Below are 25,561 nucleotides of genomic sequence, written 5' to 3'. Positions count from 1 at the left end.
GACTGAATCTGTTATCTGTAAATCAGAGTTTAACAGATCAGTCTGTCCACCAGCAACAAAAACAACAACATTAATGGTTTAATTTGTTTGGGCAATAATTTTAGTACATTTTCTATACTTTTAGCTTAGAGAGTGTGTAATACTGGGGTCTTTTTCCTATCCCTGCTTTTTAGCTGCAACTAAACCAAATAACCAAAATCAATTTTATGGAAAATGATTTCTGGCATTTAATGATGATTAGATCATCATCATCATCATCATTATTTATTCACATATATATTTAAACATTAATTTCCCCAAACCCAAACCCTTACCCCTAATCAGTTCCCTAAGGTCTTAACACTTTCCATTAATGTAGTCTAATACAATATGCAAAAAAATACATCTTTAATTTATGTTAACCATATTTTAGCAGCAAATGCCTAACCTCATTCTAAAATAATGTACTTTTATAAATGGTTTATAAATTACGTAATTAATTATTATTGATTAGGTGGTAAATGCCTTAAAAACCTTTGATAAGCTGTTATAACTGTTATAACATCAATTGAAAAAGCAACAGTGTCAAATATGTGGTTTGCTTAGTCATTTAATTCAACTAAGTCATTTAATTTATAGTAAAGAGTTAAACATATATATATATATATATATATTAATATGACAGATTTAATGCTGACTGATGGAAAACACAAAGTAAGATCAGTATGTAGAAAGATCTGAGGTTTGACAGTAGAAATAAGTGTAGAATCACTATTTTGCACATTTTCAGATCACTGTTGCCATTTCTATTTATGTATTGTCATATATTTATAAACTGCTTATTAATAGGTTTTAAATTATTTCCAACCTAATTCATAACCATTAATAAACTATTTATAAACCATTTTTAATGCCTTTATAAAGATAGTCTTTTTTTAAAAAGTGGTACCTCTATAGAAGCCAAAAAAGAGCCAAGTTTCAGCCTTAGGGCACCCAGATCATTCATAACACCCCCCCTCACACACACACACACACACACACACACACCATACACTCCTGGCCTAATCCCAGCACTGTGACTCTCACATGATGCAGGAATGCCCCCCCCCCCCACAGCTCCACCCTCACACCCCACCGCGGGCAGGGGGTCGGCTCTGATCCCATTCTGCTACCGGACTCTACCGGACTCCTGCACTGACTGCTGGCACTGACCGCCCGAGCTGGCACTGACCGTTGGCACTGACCGTTGGCGCAGTAAGTCAGGGGCAGCAGTATGAGATGAGCCGCTCTTCGGTTTTGAGGAGGTTCCCCTTTTTCTGGAAACGAGGGAATAATATCCAGGATGAAGAGACCAGACCCCTCGTACCAAAGGTAACACCTCTACCAGTAACATATCTACCACTTTATACCATCATACATCCTCTCTTACTACTTTATACATCAATATACAGTATCGTGCAAAAGTTTTAGGCACCTGTTGGAATTTCAGTAAAGAAAAAGCTTCTTATCTGAGCAATAAGTGTTTATTATCTCAGTAAAACACATTACAGCATTACAATAAATACAAACAGCAATTTTACAAAAAGCTTTAGGTTTTCCTTAAAACAACATCTCATAATCTCTTCTCCTCATCTAATAGAGATTAATAGAGTTTTTTTCTAGTTCTCATCATATTAATCAACACCTGGTTTGGTGGTAAATTACTGGTAAATGTGGTAAATCAGGTGAGCTGCTGGCGGAACTGAACATAATGTAATATACACATACTGGCTGGGGAGCATCCAGGAGCTCGGCTCACAGGATACTTACAACATACTTATAGTTAAAAATGAGAATTCCTTCTTACGTTTTACTGTATTTATGTTTTTTTGCATCTGTTAAAATCATATGTGGTGCTTTTTTCAGATAAAAACACTCATATTGCTGAGATAAATGTATTAGTGTCATTTGATTTGTCGCCTAAAACTTTTGCACAGTACTGTATATAAAATAATGTCACATTATTTCAGGGTATGTTTGCAATAACGATACCCTAGTTATGAATTAGAGTCTGCTAATTACTAAATTACTATGTAAACTACTTTAACTACTTTAGCGTTTTCCCAATATTAAGGAAGACCCTCAGGTGCGTCACCCCTCTTCTGCACCCGGGTACGCGGGTACGGACGACAGCTCCGAGAGCAAGACGGACTCCAGCGCCTCCAGCCGTGAATACGGAAGCAGCAGCAGGACGTTCCTGAGCCCGCGGAGCAGCAGGACCTCCAGGCTGACGGATTACCTGCTGAAGTACGTCCTGTTCTCCAGTAACCTGCTGTTCACGGCGCTGGGTCTGGCCGTGCTGGGGCTCGGGCTCTGGGGGCTCCTCAGTAAGGAGTCCTTCTCCCAGGAGAAGCTGGGGAGTCTGGGTACGGACCCCATGCTGCTGTTCGTGTTCCTGGGTCTGGTTCTGACGCTGCTCTGCGTGACCGGCTGCGTCGGCGCCGTGCGGGAGAACTACTGCCTGCTCCGGATCTTCTCCGTGGTTCTGCTGGCGCTGGTGGCGGCGCAGGTTCTGGCGGCCATCGTGGCGTACGGTCTGCAGGGCCGTATCGCCGACTTCCTGCGTACGGGAATGCTGACCGCCATGGTGCGCTACCAGGACGACCTGGACATGAGGTTCATCACCGACGAGATCCAGACCGGCCTGCAGTGCTGCGGCGCCGACAACTACCGGGACTGGCAGATCAACAGGTGAGGAAACCATCAATTAACCAATTACCCAATTACCCAAGCCTACTGCTTCATACTGTACACCGTATTTCTCAGACTATAAGGCGATGAACTAGTGAACTATGTACTACTAGTGAAGTAGTAGTGTAAACAGGGGTGTCGCCATGTTTTCCTTCTAAATTCTAAAGTTCCTTCTAAGTTTTCCTAACTCTCTGGGTGGCGACACATGTAAAGCTATGATAAGCTAAGTAAACAAAACTGTAATTCTTAAAAAAGATGGATGTTAATCTACACAGATGTCTCTCCTAATTTTTTTTTTTTTTATTCGTAAAGCACTTCCATTTATTTACAGTAAGCTTAGATTCCCAAATTTCTCCGGCACTAAGCCTGGCGCATTAGCATTAGTGGCTAACTGCTAGAGGTTAGCGGCTAATATCGTCCGTCAGTGCTTCACTAAGGAACCCTGAGTGTTCCGGTAAGCCAAGGTGATATCAGCTAGCGGTTTTTCAGATTTAGTAAACAGAGACACACAGCTGTGAGCAGTGAACACTGCACATACCACACTCAGTGTGTAAACAGCATGGAGCAGCAGAGACAGCATAGCAGTATATTATCTGGCTAATATATCAGTTTAAACTGCACATTATCAGCAGTTTAGCTTTTTTTAAAAAGAAGTATATTTGATAGCTGGGTACATGAAATAAATTAGCTGTTTAAAATAAAAAGTAGTCTGTATTAAGAGAGAAACACATCTAAAGTAAACAATAAAGTAATGTATAGTAAATATTAATCCTAAAAAACATTGGTTTTGGTTCGTTAATACAACCTACAATAGCACTTATTATTACACTTTACTTTTTTTAACAGTGTGTAGCTACAGGTACAGTGTAGCTTATAGATAGATAGAATATCAATTTTTCTGGTCTTATGGTGCTACATGCATGCAAAGTCAGCTAATTATACCTTTATATTCATTTAGAAACAACATAACTAATGTTCTAGAAGTTAAAAAAACAATATTTGGTTAAATAACCCTAATTTGGCATCATGCTCTCCTCCACCTGTCTTACACGCTGCTTTTGGGCAAATTTATGCTCAGCTCCTCAGATAGATAAAGGTACAGTGTAGCTAATAGATAAATGTAATATACATTTATGTTGTCTTATGGAGCTACAGTACATTCAGCAATATCAACAAATAACACCTTTGTATTCATTTAGAAACAACAATGCTAATGTTTTAAGAGTTCAGAAACCAATATTTGGTGAAATAACCCTGATGTGGCACGCTCTCCTCCACCAATCTTACACACTGCTTTTGGGCGACCTTTTGTTGAGCTCCTGAGATAGATAAAGCTACAGTGTAGCTAATAGATAAATATAATATAAATCCTGTACTGTAACTCGTTCTCTCTCTCTCTCTCTCTCTCTCTGTGTTACAGCTACTTTAACTGCTCGGCTCCGGGAGTGCAGTCCTGCAGTGTTCCTGCGTCCTGCTGTGTGGATCCTCTGGAGAACGGGACGGTGTGGAACTCTCAGTGTGGGTTTGGAGCTCTGCAGCTGGACGAGTTCTCGGCTCAGAGCGTGATATTTCTGGGCGGGTGTCTGGGCAGCATTTCGCGCTGGATCCAGCAGCACTCCGGACTCATCAGCACCGTGGTGGTCGTTCTACTGGGGGTTCAGATCATCACGCTGGTTATAACCACACGCCTGCTGGACAGGATCCAGTGGAACAGAGCTCAAGCTCGTCAAGGACTTGTGAGAACCTGATGATACGTACAGTATCACTGATATAAACACTGCGAGCTGCGAGGTGACCTACCGTATTAATATCTGTACTATACTGTGTGTAGATAGACCTGCCTTCTGGTCTTATGGTGCTACATAAAATAAAAAAATTACCGTATTTTTCGCACTATAAGGAGCATTTAAAATACTTTCATTTTCCCAAAAATCACCTTATGTATGAATTCTATCAGTCAGGTACTAAGGAGCAGTAAAGCCACCTAGCTGAAGTACAGAGTTATACAGGAGTTTCAGTTTATTTCTCCAGTAGTATTAGCATTAGCTGCTAAACGCACAAAGCGCTAGCTCTTTCTCCGTTCAAAGGTGAGTATACTGGACTGTACTCTGCATGTTTACCATGTTAAAACAGCTAGCTGATAGCACCCTGGCTTACCGGAACATTCAGGGTTCCTTAGTTTAGGGCTGACGGGCGATATTAGCTGCTAACCTCTAGCACAGGGGTGTTCAAACTTTTTTTGTTGGGGGCCACAAGGAGAAATATATTTGAAGTCACGGGCCACAGACTCTATAATAAAACAAATAATGAAATATACCACTTTAAATAATACATTTTCCTGATTACTTTAATTTACACACCATTTTACTTGACTTACTATCTTTATCTTTGAGAGTGTTGTGTAAATTAAGCTTTTTTCAAATTGATGTTTAATTTCATGATGTCTCTTAATATTAAACTCCTTAATTACGGCAACTTTTAGACTCTTTGGCCCGTTTTTCTGCGCTAGAAATGCGCACTCTATAGGCTTTTAGACTCTTTGGCCCGTTTTTTTTTTTTTTTCGCAAGAAATGCACACCCTCTCAGCTTTTAGACTCTTTGGCCCGTTTTTCTGTGCTAGAAATGTGCACTCTCTCCACTTTTACACTCTTTGGCCCGTTTCTGACACCTAGCGTTCAAACTTTGAATCTCACATTATAAAAACCTGCTTATCAGCGGGACAACTTTCATTCTATTTCTAAAATACCTCGTGGGCCGCTCCAAAAAAGGAAACGGGCCGCAAATGGCCCGCGGGCCGTAGTTTGGACACCCCTGCTCTAGCAGTTAGCCACTAATGCTATTGTTCCACGCTTAGTGTTGGAGGAATTCGGGAATCTAAGCTTACTGTAAATAAATGGAAGCGCTTTACAAATAAACAGTTTTCAGGAGAGAAATCTGTGTAGATTAACATCCAGCGCTCTTTTAACTTTAAAATTATGTTTTTTTTTAAGAATTACATTTTTATTTACTTCATTTAGCTTAACTTTACAGGTCTGTTTATATTATTAGTTACCAATCGTGCAAAGCGCAAGCTCTTAACCGCTCTTTCAAGCACTAGCTGACTATTATCATCCTATAGCCTGCTGCTAACCCTGGCTAGCACTGCTGGAGCAGCATTAGCATTACCCACTAACAGTGCTTAGCTGCTTGGCACTAGGAGTTAGGCCCCAATGCTAATGCTCCAGCTTTACTGAAAATCTGTGAATCTAAGCTTACTGTTACTAAATAGAAGCGTTTTATTCCCCCAAAGGAAACAAATCTGTGTGGATTAACATGTCTGAAATGTGTTTTTAAGAATGACAGTTTTGTTTATTTAACATAGCATAGCTTCACTAACTATTCAGACGGAAAACTTGGATACTACTACTAGTTACTAGTGTCACATAAAATCCGGCTTATAATCCAGTGCACCTTATAGTGTGAAAAATACGGTACAGAAATTGATATTTGGTGGAATAACCCTGATTTTTAATCACAGCTTTAATTCTGTTCATGTCTTGGCATCATGTTCTCCTCCAAGTCTTACATGCTGCTTTTGGATGACCTTACGCTTACACTCCTGCAGAAAAATTCAAGGAGTTCAGTTTTGTCTGATGGCTTTTGACCATCCGTCTTCCTCTTGATTCTATTCCAATGGTTTTCCAGGAATGTAACAGGTTTAAATGGGGTTCAGTTTTGGAGATTGACCATCAACCAATCAGTATTCCTGATTGGAATATTCCTGATCACTGTGAGCTTCGGACCAAAGACGAACAGAACCATCCAGACTGTTCTCAGCAACAAATCCAAGAGCCCGGTTCTGTCATGATACGGGATTACATCAGTGCTGTAGTATTAACACAGAAAAGAACATCTTAAATATCTTACAACAACATATGCTGCCTTAAAGATCACATCTCAACACCTTTCCCAGGGACATGCATGCATGTTTCATTCAACAAGACAATGCTAAACAACATGCTGCACACATTATTATGCAGTAAAGGATTTTTGGATTGTGTTTTGGGTCTGAAATGCAGGAATGGATGTTTATTAAAAAAGGAAATTAAGTTGAGCAGAAAAAACATGAAATATCTTGGGTTCATAAGTTCAAAACCGATATACCCATAGCAACCACCACGGCCACCATAGCAATGCCCTCAAGCGATGACCTAAAAACTGCTTAGGAACACCATAGCAACCACCACAGACAACATACAGACAACAATGCCTTAGCAACTACCTAGCAACGCCTTAGCAACCTCATAGCAACTGCTTTGCAACGATATAGCAACCACCATGCATACCATAGAAAGACCTTAGAAATCACCTAGCAACACCTTAGCAACCACCTAGGAACTGCTTACCAACATCATAGCAACCACCATGGATACCTAGCAATGCCTAAGCAACTATCTAGCAACTGCTTAGAAACATCATGGCAACTACCATAGCAACATCATGGCAACTACCATAGCAACATCTTAGCAACCACCTAGCAGCACCTTAGCAACCACTTAGGTACAACATAGCAACTACCGTTTCCTTCAGGAAATGCATGTTTCTAATAAATTTAATTAAGTGAATCAGATAAAACTGAATATCTTGGGTTCATACTTTCAAAACTGATGTAAAAGCCAAAGTAAATGTAAAAAATTCTGCAGTAATTCCACACTATCTAGATATTTTTTTATTTGGAATTCATAAATAATGTCTTTATATGCTAAAAATTTACCTAAGACTTCTCACGCTGGTAGTTGGGTCACGTGGGAGACTCCCAGAGGCTGGTGTCAGGACGAGAACATTGCCTGAGGTCATCACGGGTTTTTACAACTCAGTTTTTCAGCAGTCTGAGAGCAACATCCTGAGAAAAACTTGGGAATTCATGACTTTTATAAGTCAGCAGGTCTGGAGGCACCATGACTGCAGAAACACAAGAGAGTCATGTGGTGTTCACCAGTGAGTCACACTTCAGGGCAGGGTATTATAGTGATTATGGGCTGGAGCTGTGTGGACTGTGTATTATAATCTTTTTAAAAGGTTTTCAGGATTTCAGGATCACGTTTTTAATTCTCAGTGTTTCAGCAGCCAAGTAGAGCGATGCTGATTACTTCAGCTCGGTGTTTCTATATCCTGCTTCTGGTGCCCCACTGCCCCACAGTTTTTCACTTTTTGACATATTTGAAACTCACTACTGACCCTATTTTAGTGATCTATAGCTTGATTTAGGGGGACGGGAAAAGTACACAAGCCTTTGGCATCTCAGAACGTAATGCAAAAGTCATGTACTAATTTTCTTAATTTATCATGGGTGTGGTTGATAATAATTTTGGGCGTAACATGAAATAATAAACCAATCAGAGCATCTGTCTCTTGCTTATCATTCTCTTTAAGAGTAGAATCAGGTGAGCTCTGACTTTGGTGGATTGCTATTTTAACGGTGCAGCTACCTGGACGTGTTCAACAAACTCTTCTCAGCAGAGGAAACTGAGCTGCTGGTTGACGCTGTGAAGGAGCTCCAGCAGCTCATTTACGGGAACAGCAATGTTATTTTATTTACTATTCTGTTTATTGTTGATGTAAAAGTTGGGTTTGTGCTGCTGTGTGTTCATGTGTGTGTAATAAGTGGGGGTGTACGCTCGGCTCGGCACAGCTCCTGTGTTACCGAGATAGCGATGAACGTCTGACTGTTGGCGTCTGTCTAGGTTGTATTCAGTCAGTGGAGCTCCTGTGTTTTCTGTTACCAAGATAAACAAGATAAAACTCCAGAAATGTACCTGAACACACCTCATTTCCAGAACACCACGCCCATCAGTGTAGATATATTCAGAAGATCTGCTGCTGTTTAAACCAGGCAGGAGGAAGATAGGAGTGGAAATAGACTCTTGGTGGGGTTCCAGTGCTGTTGGGAGTTGTGGTGGGCGGAGCATCACACCACGACCACCATGTTTACCCCCCCCCCCCCCTCAGTGCAGAAACACATTAAGGCCTGTTAACTGGGCCAAACTCCAACTCCAACAACTGCCTTAGGAAACTGAGTTTGGCTACTAGACTGTACTGTACACTAGAAGAAGATATTATATTATATTATAAGAATATAAATGATAAATTGTTCTCAACTATTGTAACTGAATACTTCCATACATGTAAATTGCACTCATACTTTGTGTTTTGTGGAAATAAACTAAACTTCAGAAATAGATTTTTAAAAAATGAGAATTACCAAAGTTACACACAGCACATTCACACTTTCATCAACTAGAAAAAGACCAGAAACACAGAGAACTCTGTTAAAACTATTAAAAGTAAAAGTTCTTTCTGTTCTTTAGAGAAATTACAGATGAAGTCAGAGAGCGGTGAGTACTGTTTCTACACCTTCAAATAAAGACTCTTAGAAACTCGAGTTAAAAACTGCTACAGGAAGACGTCTGGCTGACCCACATGGAAACAGCAGCTTTAGCCTTTAGCTCAGATTAACATGATTTTAACTCACACCTGTTACTGGAACTCATTTCTGTTACTGGAACTCACTCCTGTTACTGAAACTCACTCCTGTTACTGGAACTCACTCCTGTTACTGGAATTCACTCCTGTTACTGAAACTCACTCCTGTTACTGGAACTCACTCCTGTTACTGGAACTCATTTCTGTTACTGGCACTCACTCCTGTTACTGGCACTCACTCCTGTTACTAGAACTCATTTCTGTTACTGGCACTCACTCCTGTTACTGGCACTCAATCCTGTTACTAGAACTCATTTCTGTTACTGGCACTCAGTCCTGTTACTGGAACTCATTTCTGTTACTGGCATTCAGTCCTGTTACTGGGACTCATTTCTGTTACTGGCATTCAGTCCTGTTACTGGAACTTATTTCTGTTACTGGCACTCAGTCCTGTTACTGGAACTCATTTCTGTTACTGGCACTCACTCCTGTTACTGGAACTTATTTCTGTTACTGGCACTCAGTCCTGTTACTGGAACTCATTTCTGTTACTGGCACTCACTCCTGTTACTGGAACTTATTTCTGTTACTGGCACTCAGTCCTGTTACTGGAACTCATTTCTGTTACTGGCACTCAGTCCTGTTACTGGAAGACTGAGGACACTGATCACATTCTAGTGATTTTCCCAACATTAAAATGAATACATACTTAAACACATACTAAATATAATATTATGGTAAAAATTATGGCAAGTATATTTCAATTGCTATTAAGCTTTATTTAAATACCACATAAAAGCATTAGGTTGTGCTTTTGACTGTTTTTTTGTATAACTTCTGTGAACTTAAGTAGTTTTAAGTATGTGTTTTTTTAAACATAATTTTTAATACACTTGAAGTATACTGTATGTAGTAAATGTACTACTTTACATATTGATGCACATATTGTGTACACCTTGATGCCGCTGGAAAAAAACACTACACTAAAGTGCACTTTTAACAGTATTTAATTCCAATACATATATTTTCTATAAAAATATATATTTTTTTACATGACATAGTTTTCTTAAAAATACATTTTATGAAAATACAGACAAAGTATATTTAATGTGTATTTTAATAAAGCATATTAAATTGAAAATGCACTTTTAGTATAGTATAATATACTTTACCTACTTTTAATGCTATAATTCCTTTTTACAAGGAATGCATTGCAGTCAAAGCAATCTGATTTCCACTTGTGGAATAAAAATAAATAGGTGTTTGTAGAGTTATTACCTCTATCTATCTGCTGTAATACACACCTGTGAGCAGGTAATGACTCTCTACAGCACAGGGCTGTAGTGATACAGGTCTACAGGGGAGTGAGACAGGTTTTATATTGATTTATTTGGTATAAGTGTTTGGTGTTTGATGGTCTTCGGATCTGCAGAGGATTCATGTTTCTTATTTCATGCCTCCAGAGACGTAATCTGCACTGAGTGACGGGCAGTAAAAGCGCTAACAACCCTGAAGGAATACCATATGTACCACTCTGCTAACAGCCCTGCAGATCCCTCTCACATGAGGAGAGTTAAACTTCTGTATCTGAATTTATTTAACAACCATATACAGATACAGAATTAATCAGTATAGATATATAGAGCTTGTTTAGAGCATGTTTAATACTGTACGCAACACTGCGCATCAAATATCCACATAAACACTCACATGCCAAAAGTGCAGTATCCCATGACTTTTGGCATGTCAGTGTATGAAACCTCCAATATTCGCAGCTGTAAAAAAACTGGTTGACAGTAACGATGTGCTACATATTAAACATCAGTAATGAATTAAACATCATTAAATTAACATTTAAATGAGGTAATAATTCAAATTTTCATGCTTTTTTTAAAAAAAAATAAAGGGGAAGTTTTAGATTTTTGATTTAGTGTGTTTTGGCAATATTTAATAAATAAATAAAACAACTGCAGTAGCTTTATATTTATGTTTTATATTTAATTCCTTTCATTTCTGCGTTTATATATTCCTCAATTTACTTATTTCTGCATGATTTACCTGTACCTGATTTGCCTGCTGTCAGTCAGTCTGCCTGCTCTGAACTATGAACTACACAACAAAGACTTCAACTCCCAGCATGCACTCACAACGGACTTTCTTGACTCTTTCTTGCTGAACACATGATGCTACTGCGCTCCCGCTCCCCCAGTTACTGATTGTTTCCACCTGGCCTGTTTAGTGTAAATACCCCTCAGTTTGCTCTGTTCCCTCGCCGAGTATTAAATCTAGATATCTAGCTCTTTTATAATGCATGTCCTTTGTTTATTGCCTTTTGTTACAGATTTGTTTTTTTTTTCCAAATTGCCCTCTCTATTGTTTATTCCATTGCCAACAATTTTTGTATATTTGATTAGTCTTTTCTATTAACCCTCTCTTTTCTGGGTTTACCGTTTATGACCCTGTTTCACCTGACTACGCTCTGGTATGTTGTTTATATTTGCTGCCATATTGTAACTGACCCTGCCTGTCCCTAACTACTCCTGTAAATCTAACCCTTTATTAATAAACTGTGTGTTTGCTATCTGTTTGGTATGTGTCTGTTCAGCATGACAGCATTATAGCAGAATTGGTCCTCAATATGATAAATGTTCTAATTGCATAATTTACTTCACAATCTGTTAATTCCACAGTCCACACACAATTGTATGGGCAAATAAATCAATATACAAATATATTTGTTTCTCTGTTTTAATCCATTTTCCACATTTAATTGATATAAATCCACAGTATCATTCTTTCTCTCAGTGTAAACTGTATTTTATATTTGACTAGTGCTCGTCTGATGGATATTTACCATTAGATGGAGCCATTTCCTCAGTGTAGGAACATTTCAGCTCAAACAGAATAAAAGACAGTGATGTAAATCTTCTTCCTCTGGGTGGAGAGCAGCTTCTCCACTGCAGTGCTGTAGAGTCGGCCTGTAGAAACAGTTTATTTTACCTTTAAATAAACTCAGGATACACGTTTCCAGTCTCAGAGTCGTCTGTACAGTAAATAAAGAACAGTCCCTTCAGAAACAGCTGTAAAGCTTCAACCACAGAATTTATAAACACTGTAAGAATAGTCAATTCTACACGTGACCTCATGTAAAAGTTTGTACTCTCTGCCAACAGACTTCAGAATAACAGAGTTTTTAAGAAGAGCCAAGAACAGATGAACTTTGCCACATCCAGTGAGTTTGGTGAGCAGATTCGCTGCCAAGTTGCTGGTTTATAATTCAAGGCAAAGTCAAGGCAAATTTATCTCTATAGTGCATATAATTATACAATCCTCTAAAATGGCATTAAAAGAGAAAAAGAGTAATTTTTAATGGCATAAAAAAGAACATTGCCCTCTAGAATGGCATAAAAAACCCAAAGTGCACTCTAGAGTTCCCAAAAGAAACAAAGTACTATCTAGAATGCCAAAAAAAGAGACAAAGTGCATAAAAAGAGACATAATGTCCTCTAGAATGGCATAAAAAAACAAAGTGCACTCTAGAGTGCTAAAAAGACACAAAGTACCATCTAGAATGCCAAAAAAGAGACAAAGTTCATAAAAAGAGATATAATGTCCTCTAGAATGGCATAAAAAAAACAAAGTGCACTCTAGAGTGCCAAAAAAAGAGACAAAGTAGAATGGCCTAAGAAAGACAAAGTGTGCTTTAAAATGGCATAAAAAGAAACAAAGTGCATCTAGAATGGCTTAAAAAGAGACAAAGAGACATAACGTTTTCTACAGCGGCCAAAAATGAATAAATTACCCTCCAGAGGGGCAATACAGCCACAAAGTACCAGAGTCATCTGTTTCGTAAGTAAGGAACAGTCACTGGCAGTCACCACAGAATTTCTAAACACTGTAAGAATAGTAAATTCTACACGTGGCCTCGTGTAAAAGTTTGTACACTCTGCCAGTTTATGAGAAGAGACATGCTCACAAGAAATTTGCCACATCCAGTGATTGGTGACCAGATTTGCTGGAAAGTCGATGGCTAATAATAAAGTCAATGCAAATGTATTGTGATATAGCGGATATATTTTTACAACCTGATGTTTTTCTCATTAAAAACCATAATAAGAGTTCTCAGGTTTCCAGCCCTCTGTGCCATGTCTTTACCTTTGCCTGAGATTCACAGGACGAAGGTTGGGTATCACTATTTACAATCAAATCATGGTGCCCCATGATTGAAAAATGCTTTAAAAGTGCCCTTTAAAGTATCAAAAAAGAGACAAAGTACCCCCTGGAGTGACAAAAACGACACAAAGTCCCCTCTTGAGTGGGATAAAAGGGCTCCAATGACAAGAAGAGAACTACTCACTACAGTTGGCTCCCACCGTTCGCTATGGTGGTTGCTATGATGTTGCTAGGCACTTGCTATGGTGTATGAGGTGGTTGCTAAGGTGTTGTTAAGCAGTTGGTAGGTGGTTGCTAAGGTGTTGCTATGGTATCTGTGGTGGTTGCTAAGACGTTGCTATGGTATCCGTGGTGGTTGCTATGGCATTGCTAAGCAGAGACATTTTAGCTGCGCAACCATCCTGCGTTTCCTTCAGAAAGACATGAGAAAAGAGAAAAAAAGTGTTGAAGTGCCCTCTAGAATGGCAAAAAAATACAAAGTGTGTTCTAGAGTGCCAAAAAGAGACAAAGTTACCTCTAGAATAACAAAAAGAGACAAACTAACCTATAGAGTGCCAAAAAGGGACAAAGTTCTCTCAAGGATGGGAAAAAAGACAAAGTGCCCTCTAGAGTGGCAAAAAAAGAGACAAAGTACACTCAAGGATGGTAAAAAGTGACAAAGTGCCCCTCGAATAACATAAAAAATAGACATAGTGTTTTCTACAGTGGCCAAAAATTAATGAAGTGCCCTCTACCGTGGCACAAAGACACAAAGTACCCTCCAGATTGGCAAAAAAGAGACAAAGTGCCCTCTAGAGTTTTTAAGAGGTGTCCTAATTTTTACAGATGACTGTATATGTGGATTTGTGAACGTCCTCTCTGGAACAAGGCCTTTATACCCTATTTTCCCCGGTTTTGAGTCAGGACTACAGGACTGCAGGACTACAGGTACTCCTCGAGGCTCGTACTCTTCCAGTCCCGAGTCGAGCTGTTGGGAGGAGTCAGTATCAGCCCTGCTGACAGAGTTTGATCTACTCCAGCTGTCCTCTGTCCTTCCTGTATAAACACTCCTAACTTCCTTCAGGAGAACTCTTCCAGAGAGCTCTTCTTATTTCATCCAGTCTTTCCCTTAAACTCTCAGTTTACAGAAAGAATCAGACCGAGCTGTTCCCACACTGTGCCCACGACTTCCTAACAAAATCTACAGCGTCATTCCTTTACTTTTATTACAGATAACCCACCGCAGCGCAGCACTCGTACAGAAGGTGCGGTATGAGGACGTTGGGATGGTGTAATTTGTTATGATAACAGATTACGGGAACTTTATCAGCCCAGCGTTACTGAGAATAATGACAAATTGCCATCTAGAGTGGCAATAAAAAGACAAGGTGCCCTCTAGAGTGGCAAAAAAGTGGTATAGAGTGGTACAAAAGGGCCCTCTCGAATGTCAGGAAAGAGTGAATCTAGTGGATAAAGTAGAAAAAAAAATAAAAAAAGTGTCCTCTACAATGGCATGAAAAAGATACAAAGTGCCCTCTAGAGTGGCAAAAAAGATACAAAGTGCCCTCTAGAGTGGCAAAAAAGATACAAAGTGCCCTCTAGAGTGGCAAAAAAGAGACAAAGTGCCCTCTAGAGTGGCAAAAAAGAGACAAAGTGTCCTCTATAGTGTCAAAAAAAGACAAAGTACTCTCTAGAATGACAAAGACAAGGTACCCTCTAGAGTGGCAAAAAGCAACAAAGTAACCTAAAGCCTTAAAAGAGACAAAGTGTCCTCCATAGTGTCAAAAAGAGACAAAGTACTATCAGGGATGGCTAAAAAGTGAAAAAGTGCCCCCTCGAATGATATAAAAAGTAGACACAGTGTTTTCTACAGTGGCCAAAATTGTAAAGTGACCTTTACAGTGGCACCAAGATACAAAGTGCCCTTTAAAAAGGCAATACAGACACAAAGTGCCCTCTAGAGTTTTCAAGTCATGTCCTAATTTTTACACATATTTTTCGGCGCTCTAAAATAATATTACGATATTTTAGGGTATGATACTATGGAACAATATTCTTGGCAATATGACAAAACAATGAGATTTAAAATATTAAGTTAAGAATATAATACCGCAACTAAATAAACAATAAAGTATAAATATTTGGTATATATTTTGTCCAACATTCTGTTTATGAGGTATGTGTATGAGTTTCTATATAAAGAGTTACTATAAACTTTAGTCCAACTAAACTTCTTTAATATATTTACATTCTACTAAAATACATTCATTTACTATCAGCATATATGCAGCTGAAACAGGGAACAGCCGAGTGCAAAATCCCAAATTATATTATTAACATGAACATTTTAATATTTTAACATTATAGTTATTATAGCTTTTAGAACTTTTATAACTTTTATACTTTATAAGTAGTTTTGAAACCAGTACTTTTTAAACACTTATACTTAAAGTAAAAAAAAAAGCTTTAGTTGATTCTTCAACTTCTACAGAAGTATTTTATTAAACTTTAGTATCTATACTCTATTCTACCTACAGAGTAATGCATGTTAATTTTTAGCTCCTTCAGTTTCCTTTTCCCGGGATGAGCAGATTATTGGCGGTATAAACTCTGCAGTATATAGTATATGTAGGATGCAGTGTTGTGTAATCACGGGTCTGCTGCTTTGTCTGAACTTGAGTTTCAGGTTCCCACTTCATGTTTTCTCATGAAATGAAACTCAGGCAGCTCTGCGCTCTGATAGGCTGCTGGAGGTTCCATATAAGAGAGGTAGAGGCTGTGATTTTTATCTGTTTCGTGCTGCAGAGGTAAGATTCAATCTGCTTCTCTGGAATGATTTAGCACATTTATGCTAAAGTTTATTCTGTATTTTATATTGAAATTAGTTGCAATATGTCTTAATTCCCTTTTTTATTATTAATTGTATTATTTGATCATTTTTGTTGCAGATTTGGAAAGATGACGCGGTGCAGATCTTTATTTGCCATCGTTTGGCCTCTTCTGTTTCTCCAGGTCTCTGCACAGAGCTGGAGTATATTTGGTCAGTATATTGCGCTGTTCTATATGTGTGTGTGTTGCATATGCAGTAATTCCATTATTTAAGAAGTGATTAAGTGATGTTTTGCAAGTTTGCATCTATCTGCTTGCAGAAAAAAATACATATAACTTTTATCAATTATTATTACTATTTATTGTTCTAATTAATAATAATGTTATAAGTATGAGTATAAGTAAATCTCACCTTTTACTTTTAATGTATTAATTTACTTTTATTTTACTGCTGTTCTGTGTTTGAGAAATGCAAACAGGCGTCGCTGGTTTTTGGGGCTGTTTTTGTCTGCAGAACTAAGAACGTGCTCAAACCAGCCCGACTACTTCCTCTTACAGCTTCTGCTTTTATCTCTCAAATTGAACTACAAAATTAAATGTAAAATAAAAGTATACTTTGTTAAAAATGTTGCAACGTTATTGTTGTTATGCAGAAAAAATGAATGCAAAAAAAATGTAATTTTCTGTCACACTGTTTAATAAAATATAAAAAAATATTTGTACATTATACTTTGCAGATTCGGGGTTGCCAGAAAATATTTGAACAAACGACGTTTTCTGGCAGCAGGGTTGCCAAAAAATGTTTTTTTTTTTTTATGGTTACTTAGCAGAAATAGAAGTTGCCAGTATTTAGCACGATTGCCAGAAACTGTCTAATGTTTTTTTAAAATGGTTATTATGCAGGGTTGCCAGAAAATGTCAATTTTTAAAAATGGTTATTTAGCAGAGTTGTCAGAAAAAAAAAACCTTTTAATGCTTATTTAGCATGGTTGCCAGAAAAGTTTTTGGTAACACTTCCTATGAAGCCTGTATTCATAATGCATTATGAGTGTATTTATAATGCGTTATATGACATACATAATGCCTTATAATGACTGTAATAAGCTTGTATAATAACTCATAAGCGCTTACAATGACATTCATAACACATTATAAGCTACAAGTATAAGGATTTATAAAGCCAGGGTTTATAATGCCTTATAATGTCTGTTCATAAGAACGTTGAACATACTAATGTTGTAATGCACTATAACACATATATGGTATATTCTAGTATTACAAGTTATAATGCATTATAATGTGCATTTTTAAATTAAAGTACATAACACATTATAAAGCATTATATACAGTCATTACAGGCTTTAAGTGAAGTGAGTTTTTTATATGCCTTTTACATGTAAATTTTACTATGCCTTAATGTAATGCCTCATAGAGCATTATAAGTGCTCTTTACTGGCTTTAAGTGAAGTGTGTTTTGGTAATGCTATTATACTTAAAGAATATTCGCTTGAATTAAAAAAAAAACTTTCAAAGCATTATAGGTGCTCTTTACTGGCTTTAAGTGAAGTGAGAAACGCACATAGATTCACAGAATGGATTCACAAACAAGACATACAACTCATTCAAAAACAAACGATTCAAAAACATAATTTATTGTAGTTAAGCAATTGCAACGTATTTTGTAAAAGATTAAGCAAGGATTTCCTCATATATTTATCAAGATCAAATCACACTGTACATAGTTGTACACAGAACAATTGTGTTTCTATTTCTCTCAATACATTTCAGTATAATAGCATTACCAAAACACACTTCACTTAAAGCCAGTAAAGAGCACTTATAATGATCTATGAGGCATTACATTAAGGCATAGTAAAATTTACATGTAAAAGGCATATACAAAAACTCACTTCACTTAAAGCCTGTAATGACTGTATATAATGCTTTATAATGTGTTATGTACTTTAATTTAAAAATTAAAGATGCACATTATAATGCATTATAACTTGTGATACTAGAATATACCATATATGTGTTATAGTGCATTACAACATTAGTATGTTCAACGTTCTTATGAACAGACATTATAAGGCATTATAAACCCTGGCTTTATAAATCCTTATACTTGTAGCTTATAATGTGTTATGAATGTCATTGTAAGCGCTTATGAGTTATTATACAAGCTTATTACAGTCATTATAAGGCATTATGTATGTCATATAACGCATTATAAATACACTCATAATGCATTATGAATACAGGCTTCATAGGAAGTGTTACCAAGTTTTTTTTTGTGGTTATTTAGTAGGGTTGCCCATTAAATTATATTTTTAATGGTTATTTAGTTGGGTAGACAAAAGAAAATAATTGGTTATTTAGTAGGGTTGACAAAAAAACTATTTTTTAGTAATGGTTATTTAGCTGGGTTGCCAAAACATGTTTGTTAAAATGGTTATTTAGCAGGGTTGCCAGAAAATGTCTAATTATTTTTAATGGTTATTTAGCAGGGTTGCCAGAAAACATCTGTTTTTTTAATGGTTATTTAACAGGGTTGCCAGAAAACATCTGTTTTTTAATGGTTATTTAGCAGGGTTGCCAGAAAACATCTGTTTTTTTTAATGGTTATTTAGCAGGGTTGCCAGAAAAACTGTTATTTTCCAGCTGCATGGTTGCAAGTTGCAAATTGTTTCTTTAAAAACATTGGCATTGGCATTGTTTGTATCAGGGTTGCCAGTTGAAATTTTCTTGCACACTTGATGCTGGAAAATCTGTTTTTTTATCATTTAATTTTTTTATTCACAGTGTGTTCACATTGTTTTTGCATTTTTATAGAAACTCCATTGTATTTCTGTAGCTAATTGAATTAAATAATTGTTTTTTTTTTGTAAAATAAAGTGTATTATGTAAATCTGCAGGCGTCCAGCGGAAGGGGGCGCCGCAGGAGGGCGGAGTCAGGCTGGTGGGGAGCGTGCCCACCGCGGGCCGGGTGGAGGTGTACCACAGCGGGCAGTGGGGCACGGTGTGTGATGATAATTGGGAGATGGCCCAGGCTCAGGTGGTGTGTCGCCAGCTGGGGTTCCCTGGCGCTGTCTCCGCCTCCGTGGGCGGAGTCAATGGGGAAGGTACGCTTTAATGAATATTAATAAATTAATTAAATTTTATTTGTTTTAGTGTAAAAATGTTTAAAAACGTATATTTATGTTAATATATATTCAGGTTCTGGACCAATCTGGCTGGATGATGTAACCTGCACAGGATCTGAAAGCTCATTGGCCAGTTGTCGCTTTAAAGGGTGGGGTATAACCGACTGTTCCCACAAAGAGGATGCAGGAGTGATCTGTGAGAGCGGTGAGCTGTTATATAATAATATATATTATAATATACTGTACAATAGTATACTAAAATCACACAGCAGGGACTAGTATAGTGTCCCATTACTTTTGGCATGTCTCATGGAAGCTAAAGAATGCTGCACTTTGCTATGAGCTGTGGGTAAACACGTTTGGACACGCCTTAAGTTCAGTGCATGAATATGTTTTACATTTTTTAGATTCTTTGAAGTAGCTCCTCTAGTTTTGAACATCTCTGCTGGATTTTCTCAGTCCGTTTTATGAGGTAGAGTCTCCTGGAATTCAGGCTTTCAGTTAACAGCTGTGCTGAACTCATCAAGAGTTAATTGCTTGAATTTCTTGTCTCTTAAAGTGTTTGAAACCATCAGTTAAATTAAAGTAGTGAAGAGGTAGAGTTACAGGTATACAGTGAATAGCCATCAAAAATAGTACAGTAGATCATGCTGCTTCTCCATCAGCAGCCGGAGTCTGAGAGAGAGAGAGAGAGAGAGAGAGAGAGAGAGAGAGAGAGAGAGAGAGTACAGTAGGTCATGCTGCTGCTTCTCCATCAGCAGCCGGAGTCTGAGAGAGAGAGAGAGAGAGAGAGAGAGAGAGAGAGTACAGTAGATCATGCTGCTTCTCCATCAGCAGCCGGAGTCTGAGAGAGAGAGAGAGAGAGAGAGAGAGAGAGAGTACAGTAGATCATGCTGCTTCTCCATCAGCAGCCAGAGTCTGAGAGAGAGAGAGAGAGAGAGAGAGAGAGAGAGAGAGAGAGAGAGAGAGAGAGAGAGTACAGTAGATCATGCTGCTTCTCCATCAGCAGCCGGAGTCTGAGAGAGAGAGAGAGAGAGAGAGAGAGAGAGAGAGAGAGTACAGTAGATCATGTTGTTTCTCCATCAGCAGCCGGAGTTTGAGAGAGAGAGAGAGAGAGAGAGAGAGAGTACAGTAGATCATGTTGTTTCTCCATCAGCAGTTGAAGTTCGAGAGAGAGAGAGAGAGAGAGAGAGAGAGAGAGTACAGTAGATCATGTTGTTTCTACATCAGCAGCCGGAGTCTGAGAGAGAGAGAGAGAGAGAGTACAGTAGATCATGTTGTTTCTACATCAGCAGCCGGAGTCTGAGAGAGAGAGAGAGAGAGAGTACAGAAGGTCATGCTGTTTCTCCATCAGCAGCCGGAGTCTGAGAGAGAGAGAGAGAGAGAGAGAGAGAGAGAGTACAGTAGATCATGTTGTTTCTACATCAGCAGCCGGAGTCTGAGAGAGAGAGAGAGAGAGAGTACAGTAGATCATGCTGTTTCTCCATCAGCAGCCGGAGTCTGAGAGAGAGAGAGAGAGAGAGTACAGTAGATCATGCTGTTTCTCCATCAGCAGCCGGAGTCTAAGAGAGAGAGAGAGTACAGTAGATGGTGCTCTCTCTCCCCTCATCACTCTCATTGTGATGCTGGTCAGTACAGGCGTCTGTTGGCTGATGTTTTAGTGCTGGGGATTCGGCGCTTTCCTCCGAGCAAACTGTGATGCTGCCCAGTGATTGGTGGCAGTTGAAAAAGAGGCGGAGTCTGACTTCACATGTATCAGAGGAGGAGTAATGATGGGAACATTACTAGTTCTAATAAAGGGGAGAGGGAATTGAATAAAGCTAAATTGTGGCGAGAAAATTGGTAAAAAGTACAAAATCATCTTCATGTGAATTTTTAGAATGACTTTCTCATCTGTTTTCAGGCAGTAGTGTGGACGATGATCAGAAGTTTTCACTGGACCACAGCATCGGACTCTCTGAAGATCTCGGTTCCCTCTTCGATCAGGCGGAAAACTGCGATGTCGACGTTCTGGTCGTTGATTCCAGTGATGATCAAAGTCATGGGAAAACATTCTGCGTCCACAGAGTGATCCTCTCTCTTTACCCCCAGCTAAACATCTCAGAATCCACCAGAAACATCTCTGTAGACATCAGCCAGACCTGCCATCATCACGTCTACAGCTTCTTCAGGTAAAGATCCCTCTGAAAGCTCAGACCAGGAGTGTTCAGTCATTAGAATCATCCTTTATATGAAGCAGGGCTGCTCAATATATCATTTTAGCATAGTTATTGCGATACAGAGCGTGATAAGTGAGGCTATATCTCTTTATTTACTTTATCTTTTATTTTAGTGAAGTGAATAGAGCGTAAAAATGAACTTAAACATGTAATTTGCTGGGATTTCTGCTGTCGCTGCTTAAAACAATCCTAGAGTTAGAGGCAACATTTCAATGTTCAATTCATGAACTCCCTAAATGGTTACACAACTGAACACTGAAAAGACTTAAAACATAAATTAGAAACAGATTGATCAATTGTTATGACTATTTATTATTGAATTATTAATCAGGAAAGGTGAGCTTGTGTTTTTGGTTCCTAATACAGTACTAATAAAACACTTTACACCACACATTGTACACTACAGATGATGGTAACTTGCTCTTATAGCCTACAACACGTTGACTATTATTTAAATTATTATAAAATACCCAATGGAAGGGAGCCCTGGTGGGTAAGACTACACACTGATGTAGTCAGTAATTCTGCTGCCGCTGCCTAAAACAATCCTACTGTTAGAGGAAACACTTCAATAGGATTGAACTAAATTAGCCATTGCTCAGTATTAATTATTAATTATTCGCTCTTCAATATTTTTACAGAAGGCACAGCTAAAAAAAGGCAAGTGTTGAATTAACTTCCAGAGAAATTGATTTCAACTCTTTTCCAGGGATTATATACTGTAGCTCGACCTTCTTTAGTGTTAACACTACAGAAGACGGTAACTTGCTCTTATAGCCTACAACACCATGACTAGGCAAACAACCATTATATAAAATACAATATAAAACACCCCAATGGAAGGAAGCCTTGATGGGCAAGACTACACACTGATGTAGTGCTGTGCGAGAGACACGATAAATGCTACTTACCTTTTATCGTCTCTATCGTTTCTACAGTAATTTCATCAATTATTCATGCAAATATATAAAGTAGGCTACGATGAAATGTATTGCTGTGGTCACTTTAAACACATAAACTCGGTTTATATACGGAAATAATAATAAAGTAAACTTGCGACATGACGCTGCTTTACGTTATTTGACGGACACTTTAAAAAAAAAATGTTAATTGAGTTTATTTTGATTTTGATTTTATTTTGACTCAATTTAAATACCTGTATAATTAAAAAAAAATAGGTACTATATCTACCTCATCTGTTTTGATACATATATATTGCTGAACTAAAAGGTAGTAATTCTCATTTGTAAAAGTTTGGTTTAATGTCACTTTTAAAAAATAAAGTTGGAAAAAAAGTAAGCAATGATATTATTTTGTCATATTTTTCAAAGAATAACTGAAAACATGCTCAAATGTGGTATATCATGGAATATATATCGTTATATATATCGTCATATAAAAAAAAATCCATATCGTGATATGTGATTTTTTTCCCATATCGCCCAGCACTACACTGCTGGTAAGTTAGGATTTGCGAATAATGCAAATAAGGGGTTAAATTAGGTGGAGATTAATTATATCTGTAGAAATATCTGTAGAGGATTTATTTATTTTGGGTTTATTTGGGTTTATCTGGGTTTATTTGAGTTAAAACTGAAAACTTGCAACCACTGTATTGCATATAACAGTACTGCATTTTATTTTTCGTATTTAATTTTTTTTTTATTGCAGGTATTTCTACACACGTAAGCTGGACGTCACCCTGGCTTCAGCCCAGTGCCAGCACCAGTTATCCTACATGTTTGGGATGGAGCATCTTCTGGAGGAAGTCGGCAAGGTCTTCACTCTGCTGCTTCCTCAGGACAAGACCTTCCGCACTCAGGTGTCCCTGTACGAGTACGGCATCCGCACCGAAGACCTGCTGCTGCAGGAGAACGTCCTGCAGTACCTGTCCTGGAACTTCGAGTCGTTCGTCAGCTCTCCAGCCTGGAAGACCATCACCGTACACATGATGGAAGCTCTGCTGTCTCGCTCGGACCTGGTGGTGGAGGACGAGGCGTTTCTTCTGGAGACTCTGGAGAACTGGCTGGAGCAGAGGACGGACGTGACCTCACCCAAACGCCTAATCAGCCTCCTGAATCAGATCCGCTTCTGCATGATCCCAGTGGAAAAGCTCTACGACTTCCAGTTCACCTCGTCTTTGTACCAGAGCAACGAAGAGTACTTCAGTAGCGCCATTTTGAGAGCCTTCCAGTTCAACAGCCTTCCGTTCTCAAAGATCAGGAAGCATTTCAACGACTCCGACAGTTACCTGCCCAGAATCTACACCTCCAGCAACTGGAGTCTGGTCCTCAATTCCACTTCCACACGAAACAACATGTACAACCAGTATCGCCACAACTACTACTCCAATCCCGAAAGGCAGGGATCGTTCTCCACTCCAGCCCACAACAGTGTTCTCTACAATCAGAAGATCCTCCAGTGGCAGGCGCAGGTTCTCCTCTACAGCTGGGAATGCTCCAACCAAGGCTTCACCTGTGAATCTCTACCAATGGCCAGGCTCATTACCTACGACCGCTCCTACCAAAGTACCATTCGCTTCAGCAACAAGCTAATTCTCACCTGCAAGACTGAGAACACCGTCTTTCACGTCCAAGACTTCAAAAACGACAAGGCAGCCATTCCCAGCAACGGCACCATGAGTCTACCCAACCCCTGCCCTGATAACTACTTCTACACCTTCGTGGTGCGTCCGGAGTTCATCTGAAAGCATCCTTAAGTGATGAAACTGGCACTCATCAGGACCGCACCAGAAAAGGAAGTGCAAGAGATTCCCATAACCAAATGTGTGCTTTATGTGTGCTAAGCTATGTGGAGATCAGAACATGTTTCTCTTTTAAAGGAGAACTCTGGTGTAAAATGGATTTTTGTTGTAGTAAAACATAATAAAAAGTTCTTACGCCGTTTTTACACCGTTATCCAGCTCAAAGTAGCTCCACACCTCCTTACTAGAATCTGAGAGGAGAGTCCTGACATTTAAACGAGTCATTTAGAACTCAAAAAGTGCACAAAAAGCTTATTAAACACCACTGATTACATCATATACCGCTAGCTTCAGCTCTGAGCGCCGCCATTCCTGTACTGATAATAACATAGACTTAAATATATATAGACTCTGCATAGGCTATGAGGTTTATTGGGGCAAAATATGCCCCGAAATACTGAATAAAAAGCACAAGATTACTGGATTTCTGAACGCTGTGGGAGAATGGAGGTGAGCTATTCAACAAAGATATGAACTTTTTATCATGTTTTACTACAACAAAAGTACATTTTACACCAGAGTTCTCCTTTAAGTGATGAAACTGGCACTCATCAGGACCACACCAGAAAAAGAAAGAGCAAGATTGTCCATTACTAAATGATTTATGTGTGCTAAGCTGATTTATGTGTGTTTATTAGAGATTTGCCGAAATGGAGACATTTGTCTGAAATGTCGCTACTTTTCACAGATTCTCATTTAACTTGTCTCTTTTATTTCACCATTACCTGAACTGAATATGCTAAATAAATATATATTTTTCTTGCTTTTTTAAACTATTAACAAACTGCAATTTAGATAACATACTACTGATTTTTCTATTACAAAAAAAGATAACATTTTTGTACAATGTTTAAAGATGATAAAACAATAAAAATATAGTTTTTGACATTCTGAATGTTTGTGTGTTTTTTCCAGCAGAGTAAATGTGTCAAATTTACAAGAAATCAGTTTATTTATAAAATCCTATGAGCTGAATAGCATCATCACATTATCTTCTATCAGATTAAACTCCTTTACTTAAAGATAAACATAAAGCCTTTACTTGTGGAGGGAATTTAACCAGATTTAACCATAAAATATATCCCACTGTTACTAATATTTAGTTCATCACCATCTGGACAAAAAACAGTTTTAACTCAGAACTAAAAACTATACTGATAAAGTGTTTTTTTACACCTGAAAAATAAAATTTGATTTTAAAAATTACAATCATTATAGATGAACACAAGTGAAACTCCATGTAAATCAATGGTAAAATGTACATTAAGAATATGTGCATTTGA

General features: G+C 38.2%; 2 protein-coding genes across 2 annotated transcripts; both read left to right on the top strand.

The window, feature by feature from the left end:
- The first annotated feature begins 1,190 nt into the window (after positions 1–1,190).
- Positions 1,191–6,803, top strand: LOC103029149 (tetraspanin-10). Its single transcript, XM_022671433.2, has 3 exons — positions 1,191–1,350; positions 2,093–2,709; positions 4,130–6,803. The coding sequence occupies exons 1-3, from the start codon at positions 1,258–1,260 to the stop codon at positions 4,455–4,457; spliced, it is 1,038 nt and encodes a 345-aa protein (XP_022527154.2). The 5' UTR covers positions 1,191–1,257; the 3' UTR covers positions 4,458–6,803.
- Positions 6,804–16,036: 9,233 nt separating this feature from the next.
- Positions 16,037–25,164, top strand: LOC103028209 (galectin-3-binding protein A). Its single transcript, XM_007241952.4, has 6 exons — positions 16,037–16,130; positions 16,272–16,363; positions 19,068–19,274; positions 19,369–19,500; positions 21,199–21,466; positions 23,186–25,164. The coding sequence occupies exons 2-6, from the start codon at positions 16,282–16,284 to the stop codon at positions 24,219–24,221; spliced, it is 1,725 nt and encodes a 574-aa protein (XP_007242014.3). The 5' UTR covers positions 16,037–16,130; positions 16,272–16,281; the 3' UTR covers positions 24,222–25,164.
- The last annotated feature ends 397 nt before the right edge of the window (positions 25,165–25,561 follow it).

Source organism: Astyanax mexicanus, chromosome 19, assembly GCF_023375975.1.
Source record: "Astyanax mexicanus isolate ESR-SI-001 chromosome 19, AstMex3_surface, whole genome shotgun sequence".
Lineage (NCBI taxonomy): Eukaryota > Metazoa > Chordata > Actinopteri > Characiformes > Acestrorhamphidae > Astyanax > Astyanax mexicanus.
The sequence above is the reverse complement of the archived record's forward strand: the minus strand, read 5'-3'. Positions and strand labels throughout refer to the sequence as shown.

Coding starts and splice junctions, on each gene's coding strand:
- LOC103029149 (XM_022671433.2), top strand. CDS start 1,258: ATGAGCCGCTCTTCGGTTTTGAGGAGGTTCCCCTTTTTCTGGAAACGA. Junction 1,351..2,092: donor CCAGACCCCTCGTACCAAAG/GTAACACCTCTA, acceptor CCCAATATTAAG/GAAGACCCTCAGGTGCGTCA. Junction 2,710..4,129: donor CGGGACTGGCAGATCAACAG/GTGAGGAAACCA, acceptor TCTGTGTTACAG/CTACTTTAACTGCTCGGCTC.
- LOC103028209 (XM_007241952.4), top strand. CDS start 16,282: ATGACGCGGTGCAGATCTTTATTTGCCATCGTTTGGCCTCTTCTGTTT. Junction 16,364..19,067: donor ACAGAGCTGGAGTATATTTG/GTCAGTATATTG, acceptor GTAAATCTGCAG/GCGTCCAGCGGAAGGGGGCG. Junction 19,501..21,198: donor AGGAGTGATCTGTGAGAGCG/GTGAGCTGTTAT, acceptor ATCTGTTTTCAG/GCAGTAGTGTGGACGATGAT.